The sequence below is a fragment of the Pyrgilauda ruficollis genome, unplaced genomic scaffold (genome assembly GCF_017590135.1).
Source record: "Pyrgilauda ruficollis isolate IOZ18807 unplaced genomic scaffold, ASM1759013v1 scaffold2, whole genome shotgun sequence".
Taxonomy (NCBI): domain Eukaryota; kingdom Metazoa; phylum Chordata; class Aves; order Passeriformes; family Passeridae; genus Pyrgilauda; species Pyrgilauda ruficollis.
In genome coordinates, this window is record NW_024519206.1 from 32,107,400 (window position 1) to 32,121,481 (window position 14,082).

The 14,082-nt window shown below is 39.7% G+C and overlaps 1 protein-coding gene across 1 annotated transcript; it reads left to right on the forward strand.

Annotated features, from left to right (window-relative positions):
* The first annotated feature begins 744 nt into the window (after nt 1-744).
* LOC121353008 (M-phase specific PLK1 interacting protein) lies at nt 745-10,112 on the forward strand. The gene is made up of 2 exons (XM_041466494.1): nt 745-1,290; nt 7,355-10,112. Exons 1-2 carry the CDS (start codon nt 937-939, stop codon nt 7,556-7,558), a joined length of 558 nt encoding a protein of 185 aa, XP_041322428.1. The 5' UTR covers nt 745-936; the 3' UTR covers nt 7,559-10,112.
* Nucleotides 10,113-14,082: the final 3,970 nt, after the last annotated feature.

Sequence of the window (14,082 nt, forward strand, 5' to 3'; positions counted from 1 at the left end):
AAGAAAAACAAGACTGGTATATAAAGCACAGAAACTTTCTGCTTATTTTAATAGTTAACTTTTGTTAACTGCTGTTCTGAAAGCCCTTCTTAATTATCCTATGTTGCAATGTCCTAAAACCAAGTAGTGCTTTGTTGTACTAACAGAAATAAATAACAATAAAAAAATATTTACCATTTTTTACAGAGCTGTTGAGGATTTGCATTAATATGCAAAATGAGAACAGAGAACAGAGAACAATGGTAATAAATAACATTGTTAAATTGACTTTGTGCTAAATATTAAGTTCTCCTACAAAATAGCATTTTGCCACGAGTTTGTATGAGTAAGTCTTTGCCTGAGCTACCACTCACTCAATTGCTGACAGTTCAAACTGATTTTGAGGAAAATCCTTTCATTAATGTGCTCTTTAAATGTCACTCTGTTTTTTCAATCGGGACTGCCGCAACACATAGCATTTGCAGGCTCAGACTCCAGAACAAAGGCGCACAATGAGCATATGTGAAGTGAAAAGAAATGTGAGGTAAACACTCGCTTTGCTTTACAGCAGTTCATTTCGTTGTTTTTTAGCAGCTGTAGAACCGCGGGCATTACAGCCACGCTGAGCCCACGGACGCCGTGAGCCCCATCGTCTGAGTTACCAGGCATCTTCTGAGACTCCTACTCCAGATTACTCCTCTATAGCTGAAAGCGTGCAGAATCCCTCGGACTCGGCGCGCCGGGTCGCTGTGTGAGGCTGCCAGTCGCTCTCTCCCGCCCCCCGCTTCCAGGCGGGACGGGATGGACGGCGCCTCGCCCTCTCCGCCGCGGAACGTTTAGAGGCCGGAACCTTCCGCCCGCCTGGGGGGGGGAAGAGGCGGGGGAAGAGAAAAGAACGGACGCGGCGCCGCCGCCATTGCACAGGTTCCGCTCCCGCCGTCGCCGCCATTCCCGGCCATGTACCGGCCGGGATTCCGCGCACCGACACCTCCCTACGCTGGCGGCGGCTTCCGGAGCCCTCCCTCCGGTGGAGGACCCCTGCCGCCCTCTCCGCGGGGCTACGGGAGCCCCCACCACACGCCGCCCTACGGCCACCGGCCCGGGCCGTACGGCAGCGGCCTCTCGCCCCGAGGCCCCGGGTTCCACGGGCGCTTCGGGAGCCCCTCGCCGGGGGCGCAGACCCCGCGCAGGCCGCAGAGTGTCAGTCCCCGGTATCCGGCTCCGTACGGCCGCGCGTCCCCGGCCGGAGCGCCTCTGCACCCGCCGCCGCAGCACAAGCGCTCGCCCGGCGGCTTCCAGAGGCACTTCCAGGTATGGGGCAAGGCGAAGAGGGACACGGGGAGGAAGGAAAGAGGGAGGGAGGAAGCTGCTGCTGCTGCTTCGAAGCGAGGCCCGTAGCCCGCTGGGGGAAGGCACACCGGGGCCTCGTGCCAGCGCAGCATCCACCGGCCAACAGGATTTTCAGGGAAGAGCAAGGCTTGAACCTCACTAGGCAACATCAGCTTTTCCCCCGCCCATTCCCCCGCGGTAGAGAGGACGGACAGAGCGCAGGTAGCTGTGAGATGAGAAAGGGGAAGAGGGCCGTAGGCTGGCGGGTTGTGAAGACACAAAAGTGCAGCTTTTTTTTTTTCATATTCTGGCGTATGAAGGTAGAAAATTAAGCACCGGCCAAAACGACAGCAATCACCTCCCTGCCTCTCTCTGATCAGTTTTCTTTAATGCATTGGTGAAATGCAATTTACTTTGCCCGTGTTGTCATTCATCGTGGGAGCTGCCCTATCCACACCCTATTCACACGGAGTTTTCAGGGACACGACAGAGAAAAGGAGTGCTCTATTAAAGAGAATTAAGCTGAGGCTCCTTTAAGCATGTGTTGTGGTAATAGACTTTCATTTTAAAGTCTTTGCTTTGCACTGAAAACTTCCTACAAGCCAGCAACAGGTTCTATGAGTTAAGCTTTTTTTCAGCTGTGTTAGCTGTAGCATGTGACTGGCAATGCACACAGGGATGACAGTTCTCAGGATAACAGCTTTATGTATATAACTGGCTTTATGCAATATTAGAGAAGCCTTAAAAGTGTAACAAATGACATGTGCAGTACAATGATAAATTTTTTTTTGTGCTCTTATTGGTACTTGAAGGATTAAATATGATATTGAAGTTTCATCTTAATAGAGATAAGTAAAATCTTAATGTGCCTGCACTGCATTGTCAGGTGTCCATTGAGGACGAGTATTCTGTTATTTTCTTATGATGCAGTTAACTCAGAAATCTCATAGCTGGTGGAAGGGGGTCATTACAAAATTTATACATTTTCTTCAGCACAACAGCAGAGACTCTTCTGGTGTGGAAGCCAACAGATTGCATATCCTCAGTGCCTTTTGAAAAAGCCAGGCATGTGGCATTTCTGCTGCAGGTTACAGAGGGACAATTTATGTCATTGATGTCTAATTTCCCTTCAAAAGATCACTCTTTCGCTGTTTAATTAAGTGTTTTTTTTCAAAGCCTGCTTTAGAATTAATTGAGCAGAAGAATATGCAGGAATCCTTTTGTCTTTAGTTTTAGTCAGAACTGTTTCATGTCAGCCCCTGAGGATCGGACCCCTCCCATAGGCTCCATTCTTGATGTAAGAAACCTGACATAAAGTCAGGTTACATTCTGAGGTAAGAAATGCGACATAAAGAAATTACAAGTTTGAATCCAGTCCCAGACTGTCACAACATCTTCCCTTCTCCCTTTTCCTTCTTTAGACCTTGTGTGTAGTTTAGGAGCACTGGCCCAATGGCAACTCCTTCAGAGACTCAAGGGATATTGAATGTCTGTAGCTTTGCCCAGGACTGAAGAATGTGTGGGTCTGCACTTTGTGTGTACACATGAACTATTCTGCCTGGGAGGGCAGTAGAGGCAATCACAGAGGGAGTTAATATCATAAACCATGAGTCCTCATCTGCTTTGGTGTGGACAAGGATCTCTGCCCATGAGGCCATAAATAGATTCAGGTAGAAAACCTTTCTGCATTTTCTTGTGAGGTATATGTATTGTCCCCTCTCCTCTGTAGAGCCTGTTAAGTGAACTCCAGTGCCTTTGACATTTATGATGCTACAGTCACTTTTGAGATGAAAGTCTTAAGTGACCCTTTAAAATTGCATTGAAGAATCCAAAACACAGTTTATGTTTACTTTAGTGTTGTATTAATGTCATTAGTATTCTGTACTCATTTTGTGCTCAAAGACTTTCATTCTTTGAAACAAAGAGAAAACTTGAAGAAAAACATATTTGGCTTGTTTTTTTCTGAAATGGCTTACTCAACCTTTATGTGGCCAGTAGTTTACAGCACTTTCTGGTTTTTTCCACAGAGGTGCTTCTGCTTTATATTTTATGAAAACATGTTTCTGGAAACAAGGGCCTGTAGTGACAGGACAAGGGAGAATGCCTTTAAACTGTAAGAGAGTAAGTTTACATTGGATATTAGGGAGAAGCTCTTTACTGTGAGGGTGGTGAGGGACTGGAACAAGTTGCCCAGAGAAGTTGTGGATGCACCATCCCAGGCATTGTTCAAGGCCAGGCTGGATGGGGCTTTCAGCTGTCCGGACTAGTGGGGCGGTGTCTGTGCCATCAGGAGGAAAGTTGGAACTAGATGATCTTTAAGGTCCCTTCCAACCCAAACCATTCTGTGACTTGTCTTTGTTGCATTTCTCATCTCCACTTAGAATTCACTTAGTGGTAATGTTTTATTCTCTACACGTAGCAGCAACCAATGAACTAGCTGCTAGCAGCAGCTATGGAATGGTATGGATCAAAAATTGTTACAGAAAGTAAAAGAAACGCCACCCTTTTGAAATGGTACAGTTGTGGTTTTGTGGTTTGTGCATATGCCAGTAGCTGTAATCACATCAGGTGAAGCAAGCTGATAAAGGGAGTGACTGTCCCCAGTTTCAATGCAATATTACTCCACTCAGTAACTTTTTAATGAATGTCACTAAAAGCTGTTGTTTTCTACTCCAAAGAGAGATTTCTTATCTAGAGAAAAAGTACTGAGAATAGATTGACTGTTTTTTTAAGGAAAGTTCATTGAGAAAATGCTGTTGGCATTAGTGACAACTAATGCAAAGTTTTTTTAAGCTATCTTTGGTACCAGATAGTGCCTCTTGCACTGAATGGTTTCACTTGTACAGGTGGAGCTGATTTCCATTTCCACAGGTCTGTAATGTATAAATAATGACATTGTGGTTTTCTTCCCTAAAAAAAAAAAAATCAGAGGGGGAAAAAGCATATGATGACTAGTATTCTAAACTTAAATAATCTACATGCTTAAATTTAACATGTACTGAAGGCTGTCAGTCTTGCATTACAGAATAATAAATTTCCTATATTTCAAAAATGCTGGAATGTTAGTGTAATGTCAGTGTTACTGATGACCTGCATCACACTGAAGTGAAATTAAAGATTATTAAATAAATCCATACAAATGAGCCTTACCATTGAATTATTTTGCTTCTTCCCTGAATACTGCAGATCATTATATCAGCTCATGTTTCTTTTGCCTTCTGCAGATTAAACACAGCAATAAATGAGCTCCACATTCAATCTGTTTTATAATGTCAAAGTTAAAAGGTCTTCATTAAATGTGGTAGTTTAGGGATGGTGGGGTTTCGTGTTTATTTAGGACAATGCACTGGATACTGCTGTTTCACTACTAAATGTGAGTACTTAACATAAATGTCACTGTTGCTAGAGCATATCAGCTTATTCTAGGAAACTCCATGCCCCTTAGAGAATTTTTTGATGTATTCTGAGGTGATTCTCTGACCCTTATGGGTTTTGATACAGTATAGTACTTCACCACTTTTCAGAAATTCTTCTGTGTTGAGGTCATCCTCTTAGCTACATAAGCTAACTACAAAGAATCATTAGAAACAAGTTGTTGTGGGTTGACACTGGCACAGTGCCAATGCACCCATGAAAATATATTTTTCTCAAATGGCTGCTGTGAGATGTGAGCAGAAACTGCAGGCTCAAGCTTAGAAATAAAGGAAAAAAAACTTACGAACCTACACTATAATAAAAGGAACACACAAAATTCAGAATGAAAACCTTCCAAAACATTCCTCTTCCCCCCACGCAATTTCCACCAAAGCACAAAAGGGGAGACAAAACCTTGGATTCTCAGTCAAGTTAACACCTCTCAGATAATCAATTCTCACTTCATCAAGGGAGAGAGGAGTCTCTCTTGTACCACAGTCTACCACAGGAAACACAGTTGAAACCTCTTATGCTTCCATGTCACACATGGCACCACCTGGAGAAAATCTACCATTGTGACATACTCCTTCGATGTACAGTGCTCTCACCACTGTCCATGGACCAAAACTGCTTACAGGGTTCCTTTTAAGGATGCTTTGCTAAGTACCAAGAAACAACAATTTCTCATTTTGGGACAACAGTCGCCCCCATTTTCACCTACCCTGGGGCCGAGGGTCTTGAGAACAGAGATCTTCTCTGAAGATGGAGGGCACCACCACACCCTCCTCATCTTTCTCTGTTCACTTCACTCCTGCACATGGCATCACTGCAGCAAGTTCACTCTCTCTTGGCTCAAACCACTGCAGCCCTCTAAATACAGTCTCTGTGTTACAGGAAAATTGGTTCAGTCTATGGCTATACAACAAAAGTCCAGCCAAAGGCCACTCCATCATCTCTTCCCACCTAGGATTCTTTCTAATCTTCTTCTGACATCTCAGGTCCCAGGCTGTCTCTCTTCTCTTTCAGATCAAGGAGGATTAGTGTTTCACAAGGTTTTCTTTGTCTAAGAAAGGGTTAAAATCTCGGGCTTTGCTGCCCTCAGGGGCCCGGGACTCCCACGGTCGGGTGCCTTCCAGCTCCCCCCACCTACCACTTCTGTGGCTGGGCACGGGAGGTCTGAACTCTTCACTGCTGACTGGAACAAAAGAGAGAATGTTCCTCTGGGAGTTCTCTGCTTTTAACCCCTTGTGTTCTCAGAGGTGTATCCATGTCTTCAGTGGTTACACCAGGTGTCAGTATTCAAAACTGACCACTGATTGGTTTGGCTATAACTTCCTGAGAAAACTCACTTCCTTGTCAACCTATGACAGAAGTGCTCTAGAAATAAGACACGGATGTTCCCACATTTGATCATGTATCCATTATCATCAAACTTCAGGGGCTCCTGAAGAGTTCTTGCTGGGAACACAACAACATGTTCCTGCCACAGCATGTTAGCAGAAATAGGTTCAAGTTGTTTGAGTGAAATCTATTCTTCTGGCTAAACGTTGCGTCTTTCACTTCATGGCACCATTTCTCAAAAATTGTTTCATGTGATCTATTTACATAGATGTTGTTAGGGCTTACAATCAAATTCAAATACCATCACTGCTGATCCAAAAATTTAGGGGTGGCTGGGTTGTGGGGGAAAGCAGCCATTAATCAAGTGCTTTTACCGTTTTACAAAATCTGATAACCAGCCTCAAGGCATCCTGTTGCTCTTACCATACAGAATGCAATGGGCATGCTTGGCATACTGTGTATCTGTAGTATGGGTTGCTTAACTTTGGTTAAAACAATTTAAATAAATACAGATTTAGATAGAACTTCACCTTTTAGAGAAGTGAATCTGAGGAGAACAATGGATGATGCTAACAGGTGAAAATGATTATAGGAGCTTCTTTATGTCACAGCACTCTTTAAGCTGCAGACTTGTAGCAGCTTTACGGAAGCAATTGTTGTGATCCTTGATCATAAAAAAATCAAATATGAAAAAGCCCTGAAAAAGCCAATACTCACTAAATCACTGATTACTGCTGAGATTGTATATAAAATAGTCATCGGTTCTCAAATTTCACAGAACACTGGTTTGGTTAAAAGAGGATTTCTTTCCCCAATGAATTCTTTGTAGCTATTTGCATTATAGAATGTTGTGTTCAATCTGTAAGTTCTTAATATTTGACTTACGCTCTTCTTAATATTGCCAGCTCTTCCTCAGCCTCTAACTCCCTTTTTTGTTGTTCTGGTTTTTTTAGACATGTTGTTGACAGAGTATGAAAAATAGCATGAGCTGCTTTTCTGCAGCTATATACCATAGTGATGTAAACTGTGTAAACGAAAAAGTATTTGGGAGAAGACTGTGGGTGGTGCTTTTTTCTTATCCTGGTAAATCATCACTTATAAGTAAAATACATTAAAGTTAATATTTCCTGAGGAAGATGCAAGTGAGGTGTAGTAATTACTATTAATAATCAGCTTCAGAGCTCTACTACAGTAGAAGAAAACATTTTAAATTTTTGTTTTGTACATTTTTTTTTTCTTAGTTTGAATTAGACTATTAAATGTTTATTTACCTGATGGTTTTCTTCCAAAGGGATCACCCAGGACATCTACTCCATTTGGTACAGCGCATGGCAGAGAGAAAAGAGTGTCTAATGATGTGGAAAACTATTACAGACCTTCAATGCTTGAGGACCCATGGGCTGGCCTAGAGCCAGTGTCTGTTACAGACATAAACCAGCAATACAGCAGTGTGCAAACAACATGTACTGCTAAAAAAGGGAGGTATTTCAGCTAACACTTTTAAAGACCAAATAATTCCATCTTGTCAGGAAAACTTTGGGACAGAATCTTTACGCTTACACAAGATGAACAATAATCAAGACCTTAGATAATACTTTTATTTCATCACATGCCCACCCTTTTATCCTACCTTTTTTTTTTTGCATTGGGTATTTTTACGTATGGGAGGCAAAAGGAGTGGTAGAAAAACTTATATTTCTGGCTATGTGGAAGTGCCTACCAGCTCTGAAGAACAAAGTGTTCTTTAATCACCAGCGACTGATTTGTGACTGTTAAAACAAGTTTCCATATACTTACCTCTCCCACGCCAGATTGTTAGCCTTCTGTTGTAAAGTCTCTTAGGAAGTGGTATTTTTTATGTTTCAACATTTTTAGATTGAAATAACTTGGAAATAAAATAAAGTTTTGTAAATCGTTGTTTTGTAACATATAAAGAATATTTTAGGAGCTTTGTTAAGGTGAACACATTAACACAGCAATCCACAACACTGAAATTAGGTGACTTCTGTAAGTGTGCTTGTATGCTGTAGTTAACATCTGGTTTTGTGCATAATAATTTTTGTTAATTGCAGTGTAATGTGAAGTTGAAACATGACTTATAGCCATCTCAGGAAACAAATGTATTGGTTTTGAAAAGTTTAATTTGTTGAACAAACTTGAGTCGCAAACTTAATTCTGGAGTTATTTGCTTTTGTGTTTAAAAAAAAATATATATATGGATCAATATTAGAAATTTCTGGATTATAGGAACAAGTCTGTTCATTGACAATTTAAGTCAAGAGAACGCATAAAACATCAAGCTTAAGTAAATTAAAATGTTCATTCTGGATCCACCTGCTAGAATAGTACAGAATGAGTGATAGTTTTTGTTATACAGTTAACGTTAGTACATGCATAGCCTCTTTTTTTAATCCATTTTATATTTTTCATTTATTTTATATTTCATTGCCAGGAGAATTGTTTTGTGTGTGTACATGCTATATTTTTATACTGAAGAGGAAAGCAATGCTTTGGGTTTTTTTAGAGCTTGTCTTTACATGGAAGATCCATGCTTAAATCCAGGAGTGAGTATCATAATCTAGAATAAGAAAGACATAGTTCCAGCTGCAGGCATGTTCTTAACTTGCCATGTTAAGTCTGCAGTAGTTAGATAAATTTGTTATTGAACATACCACTGTTTGTTGATCTTGGCTTTTAAGCCAAGGCAGAGTGTAAAAACTTTGTTAAATAAAACCATTAGCTTAGTTTTCAAACTACATGTGTTCTTTTAAGCTTCTTATGTACTCAAAACATATTTTTGTAGTCCTGAGGCACGGTTAGGTAGAAAAGCACAGGAAATCCCATTAAACTGTTCTTAGTAACTTGTCTTTTGCTGAGGTAGAATAGTCCACTGTACTCTTTATCTGTTTCAGCATAAGATATGTTAGGTTAGTACTGCCTTCAGGAACAGCTTCAGACTGTAAGGGGAGGTTAATGTGTTCAAATGTGCTGAGTCTCTTGTACTCTTAGGACCACTGTCTAAAGTATGTCACTTGTGTCTTCCCCCAGTTCACACTATTATTTTAGTATTATATCCAAAAAGGCTGCCTCAAGAACTGAGAACATAATGCCTGCTGGATATCAAGAATGGTTAAATCTTCATCCCAGAATCCAAAAATGGTGCCTTAAATGGCAGCTATCAGTATTGTAATCTGTAATAGGTACCAGCTAAACTGAGATGACTTGACAAGTTGTAGAATTTATACATAAGTTATTCAACATCACTGTGAAAATTGAAGTGTAAAGTTTTCTTTCTTTTTTTTTTGTTTTTTAAACATTGTCAGGTGATTTTAAGCTTACAGAAAAAAAAAAAAAGTTTTAGTGTGCTTATTCAAGTGTCCTGTTTCATTGCTGTTTCCCATGTAATTAAAATGCAATTTATTTTTTGAAATATTTGGTGATGTTGGAGAAACAAGTATGATTTTATTTAAGAGAGTGAATTCATTATGTGTTCTCAGTTAGATGTGATAAGAGTCTGGGTTTGGAAGGGAGAAAGGAAAGGTAAGGGATTCCTGAGAGAAAAGAGACTGTTAGAGGTGGCACTTCTTACACAGTACCCAGTATGAGCTGCCCTTGCATATTGCAAAGATTAATTTTTCCACTTTGGCATTGCAGTTGACCCAGGTATCAAAGCCAGACTCCTCTGGTAATAACTCTTAACTTCTGGAACCAGGTGTCAGACATCAGTGAAAGTAAATGTTCCAGAAAGAGAACTGAGGAAATAATTATGAAACACTATTTAATCCATGCAGACCTTCCACAATGCCGTCTATTAAATTGCTGCTTCAGTGCACTTCAGGATATGACTCAACAGTTTTAAGTACATCATACTGCTAAAGGCTACAGTCATTTGGTCAAGAATCAGCACGAAAAACTTGAAAATTATTCACCTTTCTGGCTTCTGGGAGAAATTATGTAATTACAGTAAAATTTAAATATGTCATTGTTGGAGAGCTGTAAAATGCATGAACACGTGTTCAGAACTATAAATGTAATGTTCTTAAAGTTAATTTAAGCTTTGCCGTTTTTGCCATGATATCTGTGAAGCTTAAGAACATACCTCCTTACCAGGTTTTTTTTCTTTTTACCATTTGGCAAATATCTGATGGAGAGAGGATATATCACCTCCTCATTTGTTAATGAAGCCACTTCATAGTACCGGTATGACTCTGGAAATAGCATGTGATGATAAAATGTAAAATTTAAAATTTTACACAAAATACATCATTTTTTCATGAGGCTGTGAAACAAAATAGTGCTTATGTCTTTTTAATGAAAGGATTCCTCTGTAATGAACACACTGAATATATGGGCATTGCTCTTTCTTCAACAGGCTTCATAGATTTGAAGGTAAGTTAGCTTCTTTTTCAGAAGTTTGGGTTCATACACTTTACCATTCTGTTTTGTTTGCCTTGTGTTTGTCTATCAAGTCCATTTGACTTTCTCTTCAGTTTTTGTAAAGTGTAACTCATTACTAACTCTTCCAGCAAAAATTTAATTCACTTGTTGCTGTTTGCTCCTGTGTTTAAAATTGAATTGCATCACTACTACATTAACAGTAACAAGAACTTAAATCAGCTGAGAACCTGTGTAATGCAGCAATACACTGGGTGGGCACTATAATAGTTCAAACTTCAGGCTTGGGTTTTCATTCCAGCTTTATAATATGGAATATTCATTCTTCTGTGGCACTCAGTCGATGTTGCTAAATAATTTGGCGTATTAAAATTTAAATTAAAATGGGATTTTAAAAGTTAATGTTAAACTCCTCCTCTTTAGAATTTGAAGTAATGCATTGAGATGTAGCATTTTCCTAATGTCAAAGCTGGGAACATGTATCAGGTAAAATGTGTCTGGTCAGCAGAATGGATAACTACTTTTGCAGTCAGGTTGCTTGTCTTGTTAAGGACATCTTTATGTGCTCTTTATATAAATTATTTCAGTAGAAATCAAAGGGGGGAGCATTTGAAAAATACATTATATGGAAATTCTACAAGTAGCTGTTCACCTTCCTTCTAAAGAAAAGATTTCTTATAGTGTGTTTGGTTTTCAAGCTGTGCTCCTGAATAATCTCATTGAAGTCAGAGGATTTGCTCATGCAACTGGGATATGTAAGTATCTAATGTTACAGTTTGAAAATTCGGTCATCCATTTATCCATCAGTGCTTTTTACCAGCACTGCAGTTTATTCCTCTGCCTAGCAATTGCTCTGAATTCAAATATGGACTTTTATACATTACTATCTTGCAATGAATTAAACTCGTTCTTAGAATATTTTCCAAAATTCTCAAGAGTAAAGACTGTTCTCTTTTCCCCAAATCTTGGTGCTTGCCTTCCTTCTATCTTGGAACTGGCAGAGGAAAGGGAGAATTGCCTACACTGATGGGTGAAGAATCATGTAATGATTTTCATATCTCAAGCTTTCAGAAACTTGCATACCAATTGACATAGGGAACTAGATAAACTTTTTTGTCATTTGAGATGGTTCAAACAACTTTTTACAGCACAAGAAATGAAAGAAATCAAGTTTGTGTTTATGCTCAACAGTAACGCAGTTTCAGCATTCAGTCATTAATTCACAATCACATTTTTTTTGCCTAGAGTAACTTCTTATATGTCTTAAAAGGCACAAACTGTTTCAGTTTCATTCTCTGCCGTTTTCACTTAAATGTGTGTTTTACTGACTTAGAATTTAACAATAATTTCTCAATCTGAACTTCTGAATTTTCTTTTACAAAATTAATAACTCTTGAGTGTTAGACCTCAAATCTAGGCCTTCCCTTTAAACTATTTTAGATCTGGCAAAAAGGGCTTTATCTTATCCCCATAGTTTCCTTGATAATACTAAGAAACCTTTGCCTCCTGGGCTAGAGACAGCTGGGCAGATGTTTGGTGTGTGGCCACCCTTCCTGTCCTAGAGGTTACCCCTAGACTTTGGCCATTCCAGGAGCTGTTTTGAGACAAATAGTAATCCATTTTGTTTCACCAGCTTTATATGGAGTTCAACTGCATCAGGGGGTTGGTTAGTGCACATCCTGGATTTTAAATTCCATCAGCATCTTCTGCAGTAAAATCACAGGTGAATTCCACTGCCGTTTTTTACTTGTCTATAGCTGTTGCACATTAGTGTTCTGAACTAGTCATGTAAACATTTGTATACAAGAATGTAACTCCTGCAGCTAAAAGGGGTCATACCAGTACAGTTCCAGAGTGAAATTTTCAATGCTGCTGACAGTCCTGCTATTATAATCTGCACCAAAAGTCTGCATGTATTACTCTGCTTCTCTGTAGCAGTAACCATGCTGTTTGATGCTGTATTAAACTGCACGTAAACCTGGTATCCATATGTATTTTGCCACAGTCTAATGTCTGTGTATTCAAGGTAGTTAAAAGCTGTTACTGTAGAGTCAATGGGTTCAAATCCTTGCTGTATGCATGAGGAAATTCCTATGAGTTCAAACTGCTGAACATGATGTTGATGGAACTGTTAGTATACCAGTAAAGAGAAGAACAAAACTTCTTTCACACTGATGGCAAGTAATTCTCTTTTCAAGCATCACAGAGCTGCTGTTAAAACAAGGGCAGAGAAATCAATTGACAGCTTCTGTGGATGACTGCACAGCAGAAAGTACAAATAACAGGGCTGACATAAGCTTTAAAAAGCACTGATTGCCAGCTTGGGAGTAGTATCATCAATAATTGGATTGTAAGTAGCAATTGCAGTATTCTTAAATCAAACCACCACCTCCTCTGGCTTTAGGAAGATTTTTAGGTTAATGTAAAAGAGGGTTTTGAGCTATATTCCCTTAACACATGTTGGAAGTTAATGTTACTATTCCTACAGTTGAGTTTGCAGAAGAGACTCTTCATCACTTGTCTTCGAAGTTTAGTTTCTTTGCTTTTTTTTTTTTTTTTTTTTAGCTAAGAAAAAACAGGATTTGAAAATCTCAGGGATGCTAACAAAGATAAAAGGTAGAATTAACATGTGCAAATGGTCCAAGAGTACAACTTGAGTAAATAACTATAAGAAGGCACTGAGAATCTATTGATTACTTGGCATTGCACTTTCTTAAGGCTGTTTCCCTTGTCTGTAAATTTTTAATAGCCTCCTGATTCATGGAGGCAATTAAATTACAGTAAGGAAAATTACTGGGTTGTTATTTTCCACGTGTTGGAAAGCTGTTTGCACACTATGAGCAACAGGTTAAGAAACTGTGATAACTGTTTGCAAATGAATGAGCTGCCAAATTGTGTCTGTTGGAACTGAAGACAGCTTGCACTACCAGCAGTGTTCCTGTCCTTAAAATAGTGTCTAAAATAAAATACTGAGCACGTGGAAAGCTTGTGCAAAGAACCTTTGAATCTGTGTTTTCAAGATACCTGTGGCATCTGGTTGCATTTTCTGACAGTATTTCATTTCCTGTCACAACAATTGCTGCATGTTTTATACATTGGCTGTCCTGTAGCCTGTCATCCTCACTGCTGTGACATGAGGAAGAAATAGTTACTCTGTGTACTTTGTGAATGTGCTACTGGTAACAGCCTAGTTTAGTTTCCGCTGTTAGATCATCCCAGTACACATTAACCAAATCTCTATGGTCTTACAGCTTGCAAAGTAGATTCTAGTACATTATTAAACATATCCACAAGGCTTTGTGTACTTCATATTTCAAACAAACAGTTTAAAGGAACCTACCAAAAGTGTTTAACACACACAACCCCACCCAGCTTTATCCAGAGAAATAAGTTAGGCAGGTTTACCCTAATTTTTCCTCTCCAGAGAGTTTTCTATTGTCTCTTCCCTGCCTCCCCCCTTCCCCCCCTCCCCATTGGGTTTTTTTCAATATTGTCCATACAACAGCCATAAGTTAAGGCTCCTCTGCCTTGGTTTTCCATGGAAATAAGCATACCTTCCCTACCCTTTCCATTGGAATAGGCTCACTCCACCCTTCAGGGCTCTGCTGGAGGGTTTGATGGAAT

Excerpts from the sequence above, each read along its gene's own strand:
- LOC121353008 (XM_041466494.1), top strand. The coding sequence starts at position 937 with ATGTACCGGCCGGGATTCCGCGCACCGACACCTCCCTACGCTGGCGGC. Across the intron at positions 1,291-7,354 it reads GCTTCCAGAGGCACTTCCAG|GGATCACCCAGGACATCTAC; the intron begins GTATGGGGCAAG and ends TTTCTTCCAAAG.